General features: G+C 43.1%; 1 protein-coding gene across 1 annotated transcript in view; it reads right to left on the bottom strand.

Moving 5' to 3' along the window:
* LOC122559324 (protein kinase C-binding protein NELL2-like) overlaps positions 1-20,913 on the bottom strand; it is a 360,484-nt gene extending 339,571 nt beyond the window's left edge. The window contains exons 1-2 of the mRNA XM_087997004.1: positions 20,443-20,913; positions 19,091-19,219 (exon numbers count right to left, since the gene is read on the bottom strand). Of these exons, the coding sequence (XP_087853130.1) occupies positions 19,091-19,219; positions 20,443-20,494 (181 nt within the window). The 5' untranslated portion in view covers positions 20,495-20,913. The remainder of the gene's footprint in view (positions 1-19,090; positions 19,220-20,442) is intronic.
* Positions 20,914-21,776: the final 863 nt, after the last annotated feature.

Below are 21,776 nucleotides of genomic sequence, written 5' to 3' on the forward strand. Positions count from 1 at the left end.
CCACCAACTTCTCATGTCTCCTCCTGGCTCTTCTTAATTCTCTCTTTAAGTCTTTTCTGGCTAACTTGTAACTCTCAAGCGCCCTAACTGAGCTTTCACGTCTCATCCTAAGATCTTCTTCCTCTTGACAAGAGATTCAACTTCTTTAGTAAACCACGCCTCCCTCGTTTAACAACTTCCTCCTTGTCTGACAGGTACATACTTGTCAAGGACATGCAGTAGCCGTTCCTTGAATAAGCTCCACATTTTAATTGTGTCCATCCCCTGCAGTATCCTTCCCCATCCTATGCATCCTAAATCTTGCCTAATCGCATCATAATTGCCTTTCCCCCAGCTACAACTCTTGCCCTGCAGTATTTACCAATCCCTTTCTATTGCTAATGTAAACATAACCAAATTGTGGTCACTATCTCCAAAGTGCTCACCTACCTCCAAATCTAACACCTGGCTGAGTTCATTACCCAGTACCAAATCTAAGGTGTCCTCGCCCTTGTTGGCCTGTCTACATACTTTGTCAGGAAACCCTCCTGCACACATTGTACAAAACCTGACCCATCTAAAGTGCTTAAACTATAGTATTTCCAGTCAATATTTGGAAAGTAAAAATCCCCCATTACAACTACCCTGTCGCTCTCGCTCCTATCGAGAATCATCTTTGCTATCCTTTCATTTATACCTCTGGAACTAGTGGGCGGCACGGTGGCACAGTGGTTAGCACTGCTGCCTCACAGCACCAGAGACCCGGGTTCAATTCCCACCTCAGGCGACTGACTGTGTGGAGTTTGCACATTCTCCCCGTGTCTGCGTGGGTTTCCTCCGGGTGCTCCGGTTTCCTCCCACCATCCAAAAGATGTGCAGGTTCAGGTGAGTTGGCCATACTAAATTGCCCGTAGTGTTAGGTAAGGGGTAAATGTAGGGGTTTGGATGGGTTTGCTTCGGCGGGTCGGTGTGGACTTGTTGGGCCGAAGGGCCTGTTTCCACACTGTAATCTAATCTAATCTAATCTCTTGTAAACTATTCGGAGGCCTATAGAAAACTCACCCACAGGGTGACCTCTCCTTTTCTGTTTCTAACCTCAGCCCATGCTACCTCAGTTGATGAGTCCTCAAGCATCCTTTCTGCAGCCGTAGTACTGACTAACAATGCCACCCCCCCACCCTCCTTACCATTTTCTCTGTTCTTACTGAAACATCTAAATCCAAGAACCCGCAACAACCAATCCTGTCCCTGCTCTATCCATGTCTCTGAAATGTCCAACAGCATCAAAATTCCAGATACCAACCCATGCTGCAAATTCACCCACGTTATTCTGGAATATTTTGTCTCAAATGGAATCCAGCAGCCTAGGAAGCGAACCCCCAACTTTTGGTTGTAAACGAGAGAGGAAAAGATAGCTTCCGCTTCTTCAGGCCCACAACAGCTCAGAGCCCTAAACCTAAAAGCCAAAAAAAACCCTCAAAATCCTAGTGTGAGAGAGCTGGCCACACCCATCCAAGCCACTTCTGCTGTTTCAACTTCTAAAAATCAATCCCAAGGCCTTACTCTAGTGCCTTTAATAGACTGCTCTGTGCCTCTGCTTTACAAACTTTCTTCAAAAAAACCAGGATAAAATAACCTTTTAAAGCCACAGCATCATCACAGCTGACAGGTTTAAGTTGTCCCTTTCCATTGCATTGTCTCTCTCAACCCTTCCTTGCAGATCCCTTCACCCCAATAATCCTCTTGCAGCTTTCTTATTCCACTCCCAACCCATTCTTTCTGAATAATTGGCACACCTTTCTACATGCAAAAAGCCATATTCCACCCACATGTATCTCACAGATAGTTTCTTCCCCTGCATTAGTCTTGCAGGCATCTCGCCCCCTCCTTCCACAGCTACCCACCCCAGAAAGCTGACTCACCCAGGACCTGGCAAACAGAGCTCTAGGACCAATCCTAGCCTCACCTAAAGGCCCCCATCTACACTCCTGGTTCTGACCTCAACAAAAGGCATCTCTGATCCCAGCCTCTACAAAAGCCTCTTGACCTCAATCTCAGTTAAAGGGATCCAGGTGACTATCTGAATGCTATCACTTACTTGTCCAATTGCCCGTTGTATCTCCATTCACAGATTTCCCTCCTGCATTTGTTGCTGATAGGACCATGAGTGAGCCTATCAGCAGCAAGCATAGGAAAGAACCAGTCTGCAATTGGAGGAGCAGCTCCCCAGCATGTCCTTATGTTCGCTGATTGGTCTGAATTTTCCTGTGTTTCTAGGACTTTCAAGGGGGTGGAGGGGGGAGCTTCCCCATCACTCTATGACGTTCTGAATACGGAGACTGATGGGGTGGAAATTGAAACCAGAGGAACCCCACCGTGATTCTGGTAGGGTGGGTAAGATGTGAGGGCAGAAGTGCAAGAAATGGGCTGAAAACAGTTAAGGGCCCGTGGCATGTCGAGAAACTGGGAGAATGCAATGGAGTCCTTCCAGGAAGCAGGGTGTGAGAAAGTGTAGTCACGGTCACTGTGCAAGTGGGTGGGTTTGCAATGAATATTAATGATGTTTTTTCCTTTGGACATGAGCGTCACTTGGCCAATCATTTATTGCCCATCCCTAATTACCCAGTGGACAGTTAAGTGTCAATCACATTGCTGTGGGTCTGGAGTCACATGTAAACCAGAACAGGTAAAGATGGAAGATTTCTTTCCCGAAAGGACATTAATGAACTAGATGGATATTTATGAAAATTGATAGCAGTTATGGAGTCATACAGTGGAGCCCAGGCTGTCAATCTGGTTGCTTTCAGTGTATGGCTCAGTGGTCGTCTATGTAAATAGGGCCTCACTATTAACAACACCCCCAGCTTTGGCACATCCACCTCTTACTGATGGGCTCTCATTCAACCCGCTCAACTCCTGAGCAATATCAAGGCCATGTGACAGACCAGGAGAAATGATAAGAAAAGAGAGAGAGGGAAAATACAGGACAAGTATAACCTTTTTAGGAAAAGAAATAAAGGAAGAGAGGGAGAGAAGTAGATAATGAAGAAGAAAATGGTGTGTGGTGGACCAACTTCGTGAAGATAAGAGAAAATAATTCATTATTTCTACCACTTGGTGGGTGATCTAATGGGGATACACTGCCTCCCTGTTACAAACCCACTCAATATTAATTTCCATGGATTTTTGAGTGGGTTCTCTAGCAGGTATACCAGATTACTGAATATATGGTGAAAGAGAAAACTAGGCGCAATGGCTCCAATGATTCATTGTTAACTTTATGAAAGGACATTCATTATTTGCAAAACGAAATTAACATATTTGAGCATAGAAATTATATTGTCCACAATCATTGCATGAATACTCAACGTTTTCACGTTAAAGTTCTCTGCTATTAACACATCACCAAACACGGGATATATTTCCCTGTAGATTGATTTCCTTACAAAAGCTTTCTTACATATCTTTGAATTCCCATTCATCATGGATTCGTTAAGTCACAAGTGGAATTGTTAAGTTTCACAGAACTATGGCTTCCGTTTAACAAGGTCAAGCAGCAACCTAGTTGTGGTTTGACCTTATTGATTAAAGGTCATTTAGAAAGCTATGCACAACTGACCTCTGCTGTCTAATATAGTACAGAAACACCAGACAGAATGAAGTCATTTCAATAACCTTGCAGGCAAGAAGACAGCGGATTCAGGGTTGAGAGGGGGATTTATTAACCTTGAAAAGTTGCTTAAAATATTTTTACTTGTCTATCAGTTCTGACAATTAATGTCTCAAAAATGTTGTTTTGTCACTGGAGCATTCTGTTTTAAGTCTTACCCATGCTTGATATTTAATGCAACAATGATGTCCAATTCTTTGTCAACAGACTGTTCAAATTAACTGCCTATAACTGCAATGATTCTCTGAAAGAAGATATCTTCCGAATGCCAAATTTTTGTCACTTAATCCAAACTCCCACAGCTAAGACTTACAAATCAAGGACATCGCCTTGGTGAAACATTAGCTCTGTAACAGATAAAATCGGTGATGTGCGCTCCAAGAAGAAACAAATAATAAAAGGGCAGGAGGAAAATTGAATTACACAAAGACCATAAGGTTAAGAAAAGGGACAAATTACCTGAAACAACGTTCTTCAAAGGACATGGAGGTTAACAAATAATTAAAATCAAATAATGTGGAATTGAGAGGAGCAGAATGTTAACAAATTTGATAGAGCTGATTTGAACTCGGACCATGAATGGAAATTGGGAGCGGAGTTAACAATAGCTGTGACAAACTTACCAATGAGGCATTAAGCTTTTTTAATGAGTAAAATTGAGGTCTAAACTATGCACCAAGACAAACTGGTCGCTTCTTGACCAGAGCAGACATGAGCACTCAGAATTCTTCAGCCTCTACAACCACCAACTAAAAACAAATGTTTGATTCTTTTTTGTCAAAAGCACCGTCCTGTGGGACCCTAATAATCAGGAGTCAGCCCCCCACAAAGACAATGCAATTATGGTCCCATCTCTAGTTATTACAGCCATACTCCCAGGACTTAGTTGAGGGATAATGGGTGGCAAGACAGTTTGCCGCAGAGAATTAAGACCATCCCACTGCAGGTACACTGATAAGGACTAAGGACAAATTTATATCAATCTTCCTGCTGCAACCTGCTGTAGTTCTTCCAACCATAGGGGCAAAACTGGGACGAGGCTCATAACCTTCCTCAGGCAGATTTTTACTTCGAAGATCTGAAGTCGTAACAGTCAACTGACCATTTTCACTGAGCAGATAGGATTTCATTCCTTTGAAACGCCAGTGCAAGCCCTTCAGATGATTCAAACACATGAGGAACTTTAATAGAATCATCAATAAATGATGAAGCAGTTCAGAAGCAATCACATCAAAGTGTTCATCTTCAGCCATTGCGAATGTGTTATATACTACACAATGAGACATTGAACATCGAGGGATTTCAACCAGGAAATGCTTTAAAAATCAAGACCAATAAAATCCCATCGCTCAAAGCGACGACTCAAGACTTATTTTTAATTTTTTTTCCTTTTAGATAATACTCCAGAAGGCTCAAAAATGAGTCCCATTTTAACCAATTAATTAATCTGAGGGTTCATTCATTTTATTGGAAACAATACTTCTTGCATGCCTCTTTTAAGGTCCTCCTCTTCTTCCCAATAACAAAACAAAAACCAATTCCCAATTGAATGTCCACAGCAAGCAATCTGCTCGCAAATCTGTGCCAAGCTTATAGCTGAGCTAGCAGTCTGAAATGTGGGAGTGGCCAAACATGATTTATGTCTTGTATTTTCAGCCTATTGAAGAGTCTGGCTGAATCAATGCGCTCTTTTATATAAGGAGAACCCCTTCCAGCTCCCTACCACTCTGTGGTTTTAAAAACAGGCAAAGCTCTATGTTTCATTTACATCCAAATCTAATTTCATATAAGCTCAATTGCCAGCTAATCAAACCTACCTCTCACACTGGCCTGTGAGCTCTCTCAGGGTCAGGCACAATGACAGCTACAATAACTAAGTCTTCCTTGAAAACCCTGAGCAGAGACACACAGCTGTGATCCCTATGCCTTGGCTAAATGTGACTTGATGGCCCTGGCAGTACAGCAAGAGATCTTCCTCAGTCTTAATTCCTCGGTGTTTAAGGATACTGCGTTCATTTGCATAGATACTTCTAACCTATTGTGGCTGGTTGCTAGCTGTGAAGTTGTAAACTTATCTATCACTTGTAACCTTAGACATGTCACACCACGGGTAACAAAATGCTTTAAATTACAACAGAAAATATATCTTCATGTGACAACAGAAGCTAAAATTGCAAAAATGTATTTCTACCTTAAAATGTACCTTTACTGACAATGAAAATATCATAGGATTAATACTCTGCGTCCTTGTAAAATTCACTGTGTTTTCCTTTTCACTAAAAAATTGCACTGTCCAAAATTGCCATAATTATTTTGACTCAAAACCCACTTGGCTACTTTTCCAGCAAGTGAATATTCATGTATTATCATTTAGTAATCCTTCAATCTTGTTGAATTGAGCTGAGCTATGTCTATTGCCGTTTCTCTGTCCTCCACCGCAACAAAGGAATTTCACACGAGTTCACGAAAACATTTGTAATTGACAACGGATTTAAATACATTAGCTTCTTTGGAGGCGAGGTTCTCTCAGCTTAATTTCATTGCACCCTCCCTATCCTGGCAGCTTCACCATATCTTAATTAACCTTAATCAGCTTTCAGAATTCTTTATAACATGCTTTGAACTGAGCTAGGGTGGAATACCTTCAAAATCCAATTACCTCAGTAGCTGTGATTTGCCTGTTGCCTGATGGTAACATGAATAATAAAATTCAAACAATATTGTGTTGCCATTTATAAATATTAATGCGGTCGATCCACACCCATTTTCCTTTGTTCTTTCTTCATGGAATTCTTGCCTGTCTCCTGTCACCTGCTCTCAATTTCTATTCTTTGCTATCTATTGCTCAGGCAAAGTTGTCCATGTTGGTAAAGTGCAGTTCACATCTCCCTCTCTGTTTTCTTTCAGACTAAGCAAAATTTCACAGGTCTCTTTATGTTTCTTTGTCCATTTCCTTTTTTATTTCAGCTCATCCAATCTCTTCCTTTGCTCACTGTAATTCATGTGCAAAATACACATCCCCTAAAAAAGACAGTCCTTTGGGATTTATGTCTGTGACTGATCATGATGCAAAGTAAGTAATTTCACATAAAATGCATCCAATGTCTGTTTTCACTCTCCTTTGCTTTCCACTTTATATTTTGTATATTTGACCTCGGCCATCCTTTATTGTTAGTATCAAGTTGTGAAGTGGGACATCATTTAGAGAAAGAATCATTTATTCATGCCTCATTTTCATTTCCATGTCCTGTCTTTTAAGCTCATATATCCATTGTTAAACACAAGGTCCATCCTAGTCATAGTCTGTTTTTAACAACTCTCTTGTTCATTTCTCAAATGTAAGGACAGAAGTGTACCAGCGCAGGAGATGATAACCCTTTGTGCTGCTGTAGGTTTGGTGTAATGTTGATAAACAACAAAAAAGCAACCAAAATGATTCATAGCATTTCAATAAAAATACAGGAAAAACATTTCCCTCCTTCATACATCTTCAGCTGTACAATTGTGTGGATGCCACAAATATGGGAAAATAACTCAGGGAGGATCACATGCCCATCATTATATATTGATTGAATAATTCAGCACAGAAATGAAGCCATTCTGCCCATTGTTTCTGTGACAGCATTTTGAAGTGCTAATCCAAACAGCCCCCATATTTTACCTAGTTATAGAGAGATGTACAGTACGGAAACGGACCCTTCGGTTCAACTCGTCTATGCTGACCAGATATCCTAAATTAATCGGGTCCAATTTGCCCCACGTCCCTCTAAACCCTTCCTATTCATGTACCCATCCAGATGCCTTTTAAATGTTGTAATTGTACCACCCTCCACCACTTCCTCATTCCATACACGTACCACACTCGCCCCTTAGTTTCCTTTTAAATCTTTCCCCTCTCACCCTAAACCTATGTCCTCTAGTTTTGGACTCCCCTATCCTGGAGAAAAGACATTGACTATTCACCCTGTCCATGCCCCTCATGATTTCATAAACTTCTATAAGGTCCCCCCCCCAGCCTCCGATGCTCCAGTGAAAATAGCCCCAACCTATTCAGCCTCTCCCTATAGCTCAAACCTCCAACCCTGGCAACATCTTTGTAAATCTTTTCTGATCCCTTTCAAGTTTCACAACATCTTTCTTCATAGCCCTACAATTTTAAATTTTTGATTGCAAAATGTCACGGGGTCCATTAGAGGCATGTAATCAACAGTTCCAAAGAAAGGCCATGCTGAACTTGCAACGTTACCTCTATTTCTGTCTCTATGGATGCTGAGTTTTCTTCTTATCCTGTTTCAGACTTCCAGCATCCGCAGTATTTTCCTTTTACATAATATGATCTGATATTCCAGTATTTTCAAAGTCATGGCAATCCAATCACCCTGGACACCATATTTTGAAATTGAATAAATCCTGTTTCTAAACAGTCAACCTGAAGTTCCTGAAAACAGAACTATTGCCTTACCTTTTAGCACCAGCCAAAGACCTCCATAGAGAAAGACACTACATATATGTTCATGGAGTGTCTTATTAAGGTTTAAAATTCTCAAAGCACTTTCTACAACAGGGTCAGTTGTCATTTTTCCTTGGGAATGCAAATTGATCAATTTAGATTGCCACTCATTCCAGAGATGAGGGGTATGTCTTACAAAGAGACATTGAGCAGTTTAGGCCAATACTCTCTGGTGCTTCGAAGAATTGAAGGGAGGTCTAACTGAGGTATAAAAGATGCTAAAGTGGATTGACAAAGCAGACATAGAAAGGATGTTTCCTCATGTGAGGCAATCTGAGAGATCATAGCTTTAGGATAAGGGGTGACAGATTCTAAACGGAGCTGAGGAGAAATTACCTCTCCCAAAGGATCGTGGATCTGTGGAATTCCAGACCCCAGAATGTGGTGGATGCTGGGATACTGTTTCAATTTAAGGAGGCGATAGATGGAGTTTTAATTAGTAATTGAATCCCTACAGTGTGAAAGCAGGCCATTCAGCCCATCAAGTCCACACTGACTTACTGAAGAGCACCCCCCTCCACCAACCCTATCCCTGCAATCCTGAATTCCCCATGGCTACTCCACCTAACCTGTACACTCCTGGACACTATGGGGCAATTTAGCTTGGCCAAACCCCCTTACCTGCACATGTTTGGACTGTGGGAAGAAATCGGAGCACCCAGAGGGAACCCACACAGATGCAGGGAGAATGTGCACATTCCACACAGACAGTCGACTGAGGGTGGAATCGAATCTGGGTCTCTGGTGCTGTGAGGCAGCAGTGCTAACCACTGAGGCACTATTCCACCCTGTTAATGGATTAACAGGTTTGGAGAGCAGGCAGGAAAGTGAATTTGAAGCAGAGATGAGACCATCCATGATTGTACCTAATGGTGGAGCAGGCCTGAGGGGCTGAATGGCCTACTCCTGCTTCTGTTCCTTGTGTTCTTATTTTCAGAGGGAAGGAAAATAAAGCAGGGTTCATCATTGGTGACTGATCTGCTACGGAGTCATACTTTGCTGTCCCATCATCAAGTGAAAATGATCTTGGATAAATTACTTTTGGAATGCAAATTCACCATCTACTTTGCACCATAGTGTGTCTTAGAATGCAATGAAGGGCTCAATAGGGCCCATTCTGGTAAGGAACAACCTGTACAAAATGGGCCGGTTATACTACAACAATGACCGGTGAGTATACACAGAGGTTAAGTGGTGCCATGGGATATGATTGAAACGCATGTCACAAAGTTATTAGGCTAATTCATTGAGCAGAAGGTATTTGGTGCACAAAGGATTTGAAGTGCACAAAGGAGAGACAAATACCATGAAAATGAAGAATGGACCCAGAAACTCAAGGGTTCAGATGGAGGAAATGGAGATTAGACAAAGACGGATTTAGATTAAGCGAAAATGCATGGAACACTTTAAATAAAGTTAGTGAGGTACAGCTTCAAGTGATCACATAAGGTTATGATATAAAGTAAAGACTGAGACTACATTCAAACAAGAACAAGGGTAAACATATGATGTTCTCCTCCCTGGAGGTGGTGTGGAAGATGGCAAAAGGGCAAGTTGCCCTCAGAGAGATATCCGCCCTCATTGCAGCTCCTCAATAATTGAATGTTGGGCAAGAAGGACAGTTAGGACCCTCCTCAACTTATCTCCGGCAAAACTGCCTGCCTCCCTGGCGAGTGAGAAAGCTGTCTGGTTCCCAACTGGAAACCAGCTCAACTGGCCAACTGGGCTAAAAGATTTGCCCTAATCTGGGGGATAGGGAGCAAAGATAAAGGGACAAGGAGGTGCCTGCAGAATGCCAGCCCAGCCCTTGTAACGTACCCCTATCGCTCCACAAATCCCATCTCATCTGCCATTCTTGCCATTGAAACCCCTAAGGCCTAGGGCTCCAGCAGTAATCTCTCGGATCCATGAGCTGCCAGCCTCTCCTGGTTTTGAGGGGTCCAGGGGAGTGAGAGAAGTGGGGGGGTAGGAGCTTCAATAGCAAGGTTCAAGAAGCTTGCTGGTACATAGTTATTTGGAGCTGGATCATTAGCAGAGGCACGGAGTCAGTTGCCCTCATAGACTCCCATCCCCATTTTTAATGCACAGAGCTCTAAATCTCAGCTTTGCTATCCCTGGCCAAGACGTATCAATGCAAGATCATTCACTCAGGTCCTTCGCTCATTGTCCACTGAGGTTTCCTAGTGTGCCATTTCCTAATGCCTTACAACCTCGGAGCAGGGCAAGGCAGCAGGTCCCAAGTCGACCTTAGTCAGAACAGGAATCAAATACCAATGCTGTTAGCTGTATTGTGAACCACGTTCCATCCATCTAGCCAACTGAGCAAATTGGCTCCCAACAAAATAGGGAAGGAAAGAAAATCAGGACCGAGGTGCTGAATAGCAATGTCCATCAAAGATGATACTGCAACACATTTGAAAGGAATAGTTTACTTGAGAAATCAGAAGCACAATCCATTTGATCAGGAACAAGGAACAATAAAGATGCTATTACACTGCTGGTTTATAATTTAGGCTACCAAATAATGAGAAGGAGTTAGCGGAGGCAATTTTGCAGAGAAGTTGCAATGAGATACAACAACATTTGCAGTAGCAATAAAGGGAGACTTCCATTATCCTAATAAAGTCTGAGAAAATGATGCAAAGGCCAAAGGAAAGGAGGAATTCTTGGAATGCATAAGAATTTCTTTGGTCGTCCTGTTGCCAACCAAACAGGGAAAGGAAAAAAGTTGGATCTAGTTTTGGGGAATGAAGCGAGGCAGGAGTTTGTTCAGGTGGGAGAATGTTTGAGAAGCAGCGTTCCCAGGATCATTAGATTTCAGGTAATTATGGAAAAGAATAAGCAAAAAGTAAATGTGAAAATATTCAACCAGAAGGGAGATAATTTCACTGGGTTAAAGAGCCCTGGCCAAGGTGGAATATAGTCAGGTCGGGTGCTAAATCAGTAAATGAGCAACAGATCTTCAAAGACAATCGAGTTCAGGTTCAGACCCGGTACATTCCTGACGGTGAAAGAAAGGAGTTGCAAAGTTAGAGCTCTATGAATGAGTAAAGAGATCGAGGTCAACATGTAACAGAAATTAGAGGCTTATAATGAATACTGTGTTTGTAGCCACTTAACATCAAAGCTGAAGGCAAAAAGCACAAAGAATTGAAAAGGGGGCAAGGAGTGTATGAGAATTAATTAGTGGGTAATACTGAAGGAAAGTTATAATATTTCATAAACATCTAATTGGTAAAATAGATAAGGAGTCAGCAGAGTTTGTAAGGGGAACCTTTATGTGGAAGCTGATGTCATGAATGAGGCATGAAATGACCACTGTATTTATCTTCACTAAAGAGGCTATTGCAGATATTGTAGCAAAGGAAGAGGCAGTAGAGAAATTAATAAAATAAAAATTGACAAAAAAGAAGCACTTAAAGGATGGGCAGTGCTCAGTGTAGAAAAAAAATTCCAGTCTGACCCCAGCTACTGAGGGAATAAATGATGGGATTTACAGTGGCTAAGTCCATAATCTTTCTTAGTTATGAGGGCTGTGCTAAAGGACTGAAGTCTTGCAAATGTATATCATGTTCAAAAAAGGGGAGAGATATAAATCTGGCCAGATGGCTTGACATCGGGGTGGGGAAATGTCTAGAAAAATTAATTCAGTGGAAAAATATGAGTTAATAAACGAAAGTAGCACAGATCCTTAAAGGCAAATCATATTTGACTAACTTGATTGAGTTCTTTGATGAAGTAATGGAGAGGATTGATGAGTGTAATGTAGATGATAAATGTACGGACTTTCAAAGGGCTTTTCATAGGATGCCAGATAATCAACCATTCAGCACAATTGAAGCTCATGGGATTAAAAGGACTGTCACTGCATGGATATAAAAATCAAGGAACAGGGGGAACATAGAAAGTAATGGTGAACAATTGTCTGTTAGACTGGAAGAAAATGTTTCTTTTGATATATAATAATGATCTGGAGTTGTATCTGAAAGCCTAATTTGCAGATGATACAAAAGACAGGGACATAGTAAGAAAAATTGCAGGTTATAAAAAATTCAGAAGAACAGGGACAGACTGGTGAAACAAACCCTTTCCACCTTCCGCAAAGACCGTTTCCTCCGTGACTACCTGGTCAGGTCCACGCCCCCCTAAAACCCACCCTTCCATCCTGGCACCTTCCCCTGCCACCGCAGGAACTGTAAAACTTATGCCCACACCTCCTCCCTCACCTCCATCCAAGGCCCTAAAGGAGCCTTCCACATCCATCAAAGTTTTACCTGCACATCCACTAATATCATTTATTGTATCCGTTGCTCCCGATGCAGTCTCCTCTACATTGGGGAGACTGGACGCCTCATGGCAGAGCACTTTAGGGAACATCTCCGGGACACCCGCACCAATCAACCACACCACCTTGTGACCCAACATTTCAACTCCCCCTCTCACTCTGCCGAGGACATGGAGGTCCTGGGCCTCCTTCACCGCCGCTCCCTCACCACCAGACGCCTGGAGGAAGAACGCCTCATCTTTCACCTCGGAACACTTCAACCCCAGGGCATCAATGTGGGCTTCAACAGTTTCCTCATTTCCCCTTCCCCCACCTCACCCTAGTTCCAAACTTCCAGCTCAGCACTGTCCCCATGACTTGTCCGGACTTGTCCTACCTGCCTATCTCCTTTTCCACCTATCCACTCCACCCTCTCCTTCCTGACCTATCACCTTCATCCCCTCCCCCACTCACCCATTGTACTCTATGCTACTTTCTCCCCACCGCCACCCTCCTCTAGCTTATCTCTCCACGCTTCAGGCTCACTGCCTTTATTCCTGATGAAGGGCTTTTGCCCGAAACGTCGATTTTGCTGCTGCTCCTCAGATGCTGCCTGAACTGCTGTGCTCTTCCAGCACCACTAATCCAGAATCTGGTTTCCAGCATCTGCAGTCATTGTTTTTACCGTGAGAGATAAGGTACAGCATGGAGAAAGCTGATGTAACTCATTTTGGGAGGAAGAACAAGGAGTGACAATATCGACAACATGGCACAATTTCAAACGTGATGCAGGAACAAAGACTGGGAATGTATGCAAGTCTTTGCAGCTGGTTTAGGAAGGCATATGGGGCAATTGCTTTAGAAATAAAGGTACAGGACTGATTCTGTGGCCCCCAGTGAGATCAAGGACATAGGCAGAGTTTGCGGGGAGGTCTGGAAATTCCAGTATTGGCAGTAACGTGTCAGTTTCAGGGCACTGTTTCCAACATCTAGCATGATTGCCATGCTCAGAAATACCACCCATTTCCCCGACTGGCAGACAAGCAGTTGAGGGTATTTGGTGACTTGTTAAAGATGAATTAAGGAGGTCACTGGATTTTGTGATTGCTTACCTGTTTTCTGATGCAAAGGGGTGAGGAAGGGGAGCGCAGGGGTGGTTGTGAAGTGTGGGGGGCGGGTGCAAACTCCCTAAAAGGTGCCAGGTCGGGGGGGGGGTGCCAGTTCTCCATACAGGTTTACTTGGATAAAGTCAAAAATTATCCTGTGTGTCAGCTTCCACCTCCATCGCCCTCCAAATTCCCACTCCTCCAACCCAGACCCAGACCCAGATCCAGATCCACATAGTAATGGCCTTGTCACTTTTTTCTGTGTGCTTTTCTTAAATTAACTTGTTTGAAAAGTGGCTGAGAGGGCATCTTCATATTGAGGAGTCATCTCTGTTAGTTATACCCCAGACAACTGCCTCACTCAGGGTGAGACAGCATCTGATTAGCCTTCCAGCTTCAAGACCCCATGGAGCTCTTAATTGCACATGAAACCTGTCTTCCTGCCAATCAAAGATTTACCCAGATGAAAATCCATTTTCTATACCTATTTACAACATAAGTGAGTTTCTTTCTATCAGAGGCTCACTCCAAGAGGAAACCCGCACAGACACAGGGAGAATGTGCAAACTCCACATAGAGAGTCGTCTGAGGCTGGGGTCGAACCTGGGTCTCTGGTGCTGTGTGGCAGTAATGTTAACATCATCCTTCTCCCAGAAAGGTATGGAGAGAGAGAGAGAGAGAGATAGAGAGCGAGAGAGAGAGAGAGAGAGCTCTGTGATCAGCAGCCTGAAGGATGAAGTGGCTGAATAAAGTCATCACAGTCTGAGAGTGTGAGGATCAGGAAATATTCTTAAGCCAAACTGTCCAATGAGAAACCCACAGAGAGAGTGACCTCTTTCACCAAGGTCTCAGATCTCATTATGTGCGATTCTTGACGAACTGCCAATTCAGGATGAGCTGACTAAGGCCTTCAAGTCCTTTAAGAAGAGTAAACCTCTCAGAAGCATTGTCTCTTGGGCCTAGCTGCATTCATCTCTGTGTGACATTTTTTGGCCAAAGCCAGCTAGAGGCTGCAAGGGAATGCTTCTCTTCAGGAGAATATGTGAATCCATGAGGAAAAACATCCTCACCTTCATCTACACGCACAAAGAGAAGAAGGAGGAAATTAAAAATTGGTGGTTCATCTCACATGTTAACTCTAACATTCCAGCCGAGGGCAATTGGGTCTAATTGGGTCAGGTCTGCTGCAGGCTTGGCAACTCACCCTTGCAGGAAGGTCTCTGAGAGATATGGAGACAAGAGAGTGGATACTTGCCTCATCAGCCCGGACCAGGAGAATGACTTTAACAGAATATTACACACCTCATTGACAGATGTGCTCTCCAAAATGCAGTTTGTGGATGGCATCCAGAATTTGATGCAACTGCTCTACACAAATGGGGTGCAGTTTCAATCACCAAGTGGGAAGCACAAAACTTTCTGATCCAATCTGGAATCAGCGAAGACTGTCCTCTCTCCCCTATTCTTTTCAGCTCTTGCATTGAGATTTTTGCCAAATACATTCAGCAGAATGTTTCATTGCCAGGACTTACAAACAAGCAACAAAACATACAGTGCCTGGTGGTAAGAATTATCCTTTCTATCAAATCCATTCTGTATGCTCAGAGTATCACCACCCTACACATACTGATCTTGAGTAGGGTGCAGTGAGTAAGAGACTGTTGTTCAGCTCCTTGTCGAATATGCCTTTGCAATGAAGATTTTGAAGAGAGACGCAATGGTTTTTGTCGAGGTTTATCACAGGCACTCCATGACGAGGGTTATCTGCTCCCAAGGGTGCCCAGCAAAACAAACATCAACAATACCTGGAAGAGCGTCAATTCCGTGCAAGATGCTCTTTGGTCTGTTCATGGTTTGCTGGTCTTCCAGTGCAAATATTTGTCCTTGGTTCAGACTGACAAATTCCAAAGTCCTGGATTACATGTTGAGGGATGCACTAAAGACTGAAGAAATCACTGGCGGACTGGAATGAGGGAAGATCACCTATCACGAATGACCTATCACCAAGGGGCTGGAAGCTGTAGAATGATTCAAGCTATGGGCCTTATAATGAATCAAAAGAATTGTAAATACATCATGGCATTTCAGACTGGAACATGGTAGAGAGAGAAAGAGTTTATTTCCATTGTATTTTGGATAATTTCCAATGTTTGCCCTCAAGCTGCACGCCTAATATGGAGTGTGCTTTGTAGGTATCAAGACCATAGCAATCATATTGAGTAGAACATGCAGTAAGTTGAATGTTATTGTAAATTCTGCAACATTAAAGCTGAAATGGTTTGTAATATCCTTTCTCCAATTTTGGTGGGAAAAGCAATCATTACTTTAGCTGTCTCCCTATTCCTGCCTCTGCCCACTGCCACTTTCCCAACCATCACTACCACCTGAACTCAAACACAGTGCCTCCCCACACTCCCACACTGTATCAAGAGCAATTCAAGTTGTGAAATAAACATTAGTTTTGTCAGTAATATCACTCTCTGGTAATGAAGTCATGGCGAACATGCCTATGCCAAAAATGCACCATTTGTCCACCATTTTGATTTAGTTCTGATAACCTGCAAAAACTTACACTTATATGGACCTTTAATTAAAGTTATACATTCCAAGGTGTTTCTCTCAACTGTTATTAATCAAACTTTGCTTAGTAAAAGCAGTTAACATTATTTACTAGAGAAGGGAAGCATAGCTGTAAGTGGTATTTAGTGTTGCTGAAGTCTCCTGTGTATAGAGTAAACTGCGGATGCTGAAAATCTGAAACAAAAACAGAAGTTACTACAGAAACTCAGCAGGACTTGGTGCCATCCATGGACAGAAAGCAGAGTTAGCGTTTGAGATCCAGTTGTACTTCATCAGAACTCTGAACCAGTTCCGAGGATGAGCCATCGGACTCAAAAACATTGATTCTGTTTTTCTGTCCCAGAATCTGCCAGACCTGCTGAGTTTCTCCAGCAATTTTTGTTTTCTTCCAAAGTATAGAGATTAGATAGCTACATCTAAAAAAGGTTAATCTTAATGCTGCCTTGTGCTGAGCAAAGGAGAAACTTATATTAGTATTCCAACTTTCACAACTCCATGACATCTCAGAACTATCACATCGCAGCCAGTCAGTGTAGTCATTGTTCTAACGAAGGCAACACAGGAGCCAACTTGTGCACAGTAAGCACATACAATCAGGAATGCTAAGGTTTTAAGTTGGATATTTTAAAATCACTGTGACTTTATAGTCACAGTGGAGTTAGGTTGCATTTGGAGTATTGTGTGTATTCCTGATCACCACACTATAGGAAGGATGTCCTCGTCCATCCACATTAACGCTACAGTTAAGAAAGCACACCAACATCTCTACTTCCTCAGAGGCTAAAGAAATTCAGCATGTCCACATTGGCCCTTACCAATTTTTGTCGATGCACCATAGAAAGCATTCTATCCAGGTGCTTCACAGCTTGCTATTGCAACTGCAGTACCCAAGACCAGAGGAAATTACAGAAAGTTGTGAATGCAGCCCAGTCCATCACAAAACCAGTCTTCCATCCATTAACTCCATCTACACTCCTCGCTGCCTTGGGAAAGCAGCCAACATAATCACCACCCTGGGTATACTCCCTTCCACCCTCTTCAATCAGGCAGAAGATACAGAAGTTTGAAAACACGTACCAACAGATTTAAGAACAGCTTTTTCCTGCTGTTATCAGACTTTTGAACGGACCTCTCCTATGTTCGAGTTGGCCTTTCTCTGCACTTCTCTGTAGCTATAACACTATATTCTTCATTCTGTTCTATTACTTTGATGTACTTACGCATGGTACGGTTTCTCTGGTTAACATTAAAACAGTACTTTTCACTGTATCTCAGTACATGTGACAATAATCAATCAAATCAAAACGATGTGGAGTGGTACAAAAGAGATTTTCTAGGATGTTGCCTGGATTGAAGTGTTATTAACTATTTGGAGAGATTGGACAAATTTGGATTGTTTTTGTCAAAGGCCGAGGGGTGAACTGAAAGAAGTATATAAAATCATTAAAGGCATGGATTGGGCAGATAGCCGGTGTCTTATTTTTCCCAGGATGGAAATGTTAAATACTAGGCGACATAGGTTTATGGTGAGTGGGGTGGGGGGTTTAAAGGAGATGTGTGAGGCGAGTGTTTTACTCAGAGGGTGGTGGGTGCCTGGAATGACCTGCTCAGGGAAGTGGTACAAGCAGATGTAAAAGCAACTTCTAAAAGATACATTAACAGGCAGGGAATAGAAGGATATGGACTATGTGCAGGCAGATGGGATTAGTTTAAAATGAGATCATGATCGGTATAATCATGGTGAGCCAAAGGGTCTGTTCTTTGTTCTACTTAGACATCTTTTATTTGTTTTTAGGCCAATATGTCATTGACTACATGGGAGGTGGTGGTAATGTCAGTAGATTATAATTAACACATTCAGGTTGATATGGTGAGACACAGGTTCAAACCCTACCGTAGCAGATGGTGAAATTCAAACGAAATCTGCATTTTGACAATGAGGTCTGTTGTCATAAAACCCCACCTGGTTCACTAATGTTCTTCAGGGAAGGAAATCTGCCGTCTTCACCTGTCTGGTCTACACGTGGGTGACGCTTAACTGCCCTCTGGGGCAATTAGGGATGGGCAGTAAGAAAATAACCTTGCCACCTCACGTGAGGATTTATTTTTAAATGTAAGATGTAACCCTCCGAACATTACAGGGAAACTTTAATAAACCGGCCCCCACACAAAGGAAATGTCATTCCCGGGCAAGCGGACGACAGTAACTGGCGCACATTGTAGTCTAAAGAAAAAAATCTCCAGAGGTAGGAATCTAGGGTCACTCCAGCTGTTTGTGGAGAAGGATAACAGGGTTCAATGTAAACGATCCTGTCAAAAAATGATTCGGTCCAATTCTGTCCAAACAGAAATGTTTTTCTCTGTGGGATTTTGTTTTTATTTGTTCTCTTTCCTATTCTCGAGCAGCATTTGCCAACTCATCGAGGGGTACAATTTTTTTGTTTCTGAGCTGAGTAACCCGAGATCTGGAGAACCTGCTCGACCAGGCTGGTCTCTGTTCTTAGTAAAGAAAATGCCAGTGACCAGCTTTATGGCTTTGGGTTAATTTAATGGCTATTTCTAGCGCAAGGAAGAAAGTTTCGATAAATCATTGATGTGTTTCGTTCGGAAGCATAAAGGAATCACAATTTATTTTTGTTTTAATATTTTAACGCAATGCAAGCACAGTCCCACTCTCACTGTCTGGATTAACCCTGTATTTACACATACACACACAGAGCAGGTCTGGCAGAATTACAAGTCTGGTATGACTCTTATCCATGCGTTTGAAACATTAACTCTGTTTCTCCCTCCACAGATGCTGCCACACCTGCTGAGTTTCTCCAGCGGTCTCTATTACCATTTCAGATTAGAGTATTTTGCTTTTTAACCCCACGTTCTCTCGAATTCGTGTACTTCAGGGCGAGAGCAAAGCCCACGCGTGTAACCTCCAGCGTTGGTTTTGGGTTTCAGTGGCGACTCTGTCAGCGTTATGTTGTTACCTTGGAACAGGAATGCCCGGCTTCCACTGTGAAATCCTTGGACCTGGACGATGCCCTCGGTTGAATCGCTCAGTTGCAATGCAGAGAAAACGTCGATTTCCTGGGCTGGATCAACACCGAACCCTAAAACTGAAAGCAAGCAGCCGTCAGTTACCCCTCCCATCATCGCTCAGGTGGGAATGAGAAACAAGTCACTGATTCCAACCAGACCCGACCAATTCCAAACAACAGAAACAAAACTCGACCACAGACACCCATTCGTATATATTTTATTAACTTTCACGTCACTCGCATTGAGGAAGCGACAGCAATTCAGTGCATCTCGCTCCCATTCCCGATACATTCCCATTGCTTCGCATTTCCAGTCTCCCTCAATCGCCTCCTGTCCAACCTTACAGAGGGCTGCATTACAAATAACCCCAACAAAAAAGTACTCTCTGAAATAGAAGCCTGCCCACTGGTTTGATTGACCAGAAGGATACTACACTGTTCAAACATTGCGAATCTATCTGCTGTTTAAACCCCTTGTACATCCATCACGTGTTAAAGCCTTTGTCCATACACAGGGTGTTAAATGAAAGCTAATCTATATATTGCTTAAGCCTCACGTACATCTCTAGAGAGTTAAAGCACACCCATATATAGTGTTAAATCAAGGTTTACCTATGTGTTGTTTAAGTCCCTTGTACATTGATAGAGGATTAAAGTACGTCCATATATAGGGTGTGAAATTCATGCTAATCTATACGTTGTTTAACCCCTCGGAGAGCTACAGAGCGTTAAAGCACTTGACCATATACAGGATGAGAAATCAATGCTAATCTATATGTAGTTTAAGCCCCCTGTACATCTATAGAGTATTAAAACACATTCGTTGCTACGGTGTTAAATTAGTGTTAATCTATATATCTATCTATATAAATTAGTGTTAATCTATATATCTATATATAAATTAGCGTTATCTATATATTAATTCAGATCATTTTGCATCAATACAGTATAAAAGCCCTTGTCCATCTATATGGTGTGTAATCAATGTTTTGATGTCGACCCTTATGTATCTATAAATCTCTTGTCCATATACGAGTTAAAAGCCTTGCAGGTCGGTAACTGCCTGTTTCCCTCTAGCTGCTCACTCGATCTATCTGTTTATCTGATAATGTGTTCACCGCTGACTCTCTGTACCTGGGGATGACTCCTTCCTGCCCATCTCTGTAGGGTCCGTGCCTACATCTCCCTACACTGGCTGTGAATCCTACCTCCGCACCCCCCCCCCCCCCCCCACCCCCTTACTCACTCCGGGTCTAACTCCGGGGCTCTGTCAGCCCCGGGGAAAAGCAGGCGCCGTTTACCTTGGACGATGTGAACAAGTGCGAGGAGACTCCTGAAGATCGCGGGGGCCATTGCGTGTGGAGGGGTGTGTGTGTGAGAGAGAGAGAGTGGAGCCCGTTAGTCCATCATCTCCCGGTTCTCTCCCCTCGGTCAGGAGCGCCCGGGAGCCGGCTGAAGTGGAGACCTGTTCCTGAGGAGACAGAAACGCGCTGGAGACCGTCAGCAGCGCATCCCCAAGCCTCACAGCATCGCTCGGCAAATCGGGGCAGAGACTGGGAGCTGACAGCCACTGGACTCAATGTGTTCTGTCTGAGGCTCTGACGCTTTCAGCGACGCTGGTGGGAGACACGTTGTTCTGTTGCAACTAGAGAGAGAGAGAGAGAGAGAACAACTGGCAGTTCAGGGCTATTTACATCCCCTGGTGGCTTCCTCACAGGAGTGGAGCTCTCAGCATCCAGAAACCTTTCCAAATCCATCCAGCTGCTTCCCTTAGGGCGCCTGGAGTGATTCCTCTCCAGCCCCAGAGCCAGAAGACTTTGACTCAAGATCAGAGAGAGTCTCGGCGATAAAATCTGATTCTTTATTTCATGGCTAACAATTCCAGCTGCCCGTCCCTCCCCCTCACTCCGTCACACCCAGCACAGATAAACCAAGTATGTCACCCACCACCCAATGATGGAACTTACCTTCTTTCACCTGGTTTTGCAGCCAGGCTATATTCTCAGCTTCCTGGCCATATCGCGCTTTCAGTCTGATGGAATCGTGCAAGGGCGGAGAGGGGGTTCTGTCCAAACTTACTTCCCCCTTCCACAGATTTGGTCCAGGGTTTAACCGGTTAGTTTTGGAGAAGATCTCACCTCTAACAGAAGGTCGATCTTCATAAAGTTGTTCAAAATGTTTAAAGGGATGCCATCTCACAGATACAGAGCTGAAACAAAAGCTTGGATATCTAAAAACAAACGCTAGAGAAACTCAGCAGGTCTGGCAGTATCTGTGGAGAGAAAGCAAGCCTGAAGTTCCCAGTGACCCTTTGAACTTCAGCGAACCTGATTGCTTTTTTAATGAGGATTGATAGCACCTCTGGTCATTATTCGTGAGACTAGCTTTCAATTCCAGATTTATTAATCGATTTACAATGTCACCAGCTACCGTACTGGGATTTGAACCCAATGTCTCTGCAGCATTAGTCAGGTCCAGCGACCCTGTTATCATTATGGCACCACCTCCCTGGTAGAGGAATCCAGAACAGAGGGAAGTAGTTTTAAAAGGAGAGAGGTAGGCCTTTAAGGGAGGGACTGGTTACATCAAACAAAACTAAAAGCTGTGGAGATCACAAACAAAGAAAACCAGAAAT

Source organism: Chiloscyllium plagiosum, unplaced genomic scaffold (genome assembly GCF_037043375.1).
Source record: "Chiloscyllium plagiosum isolate Xiang-an unplaced genomic scaffold, Cpla_swu_hap1 HiC_scaffold_19, whole genome shotgun sequence".
Classification (NCBI taxonomy): domain Eukaryota; kingdom Metazoa; phylum Chordata; class Chondrichthyes; order Orectolobiformes; family Hemiscylliidae; genus Chiloscyllium; species Chiloscyllium plagiosum.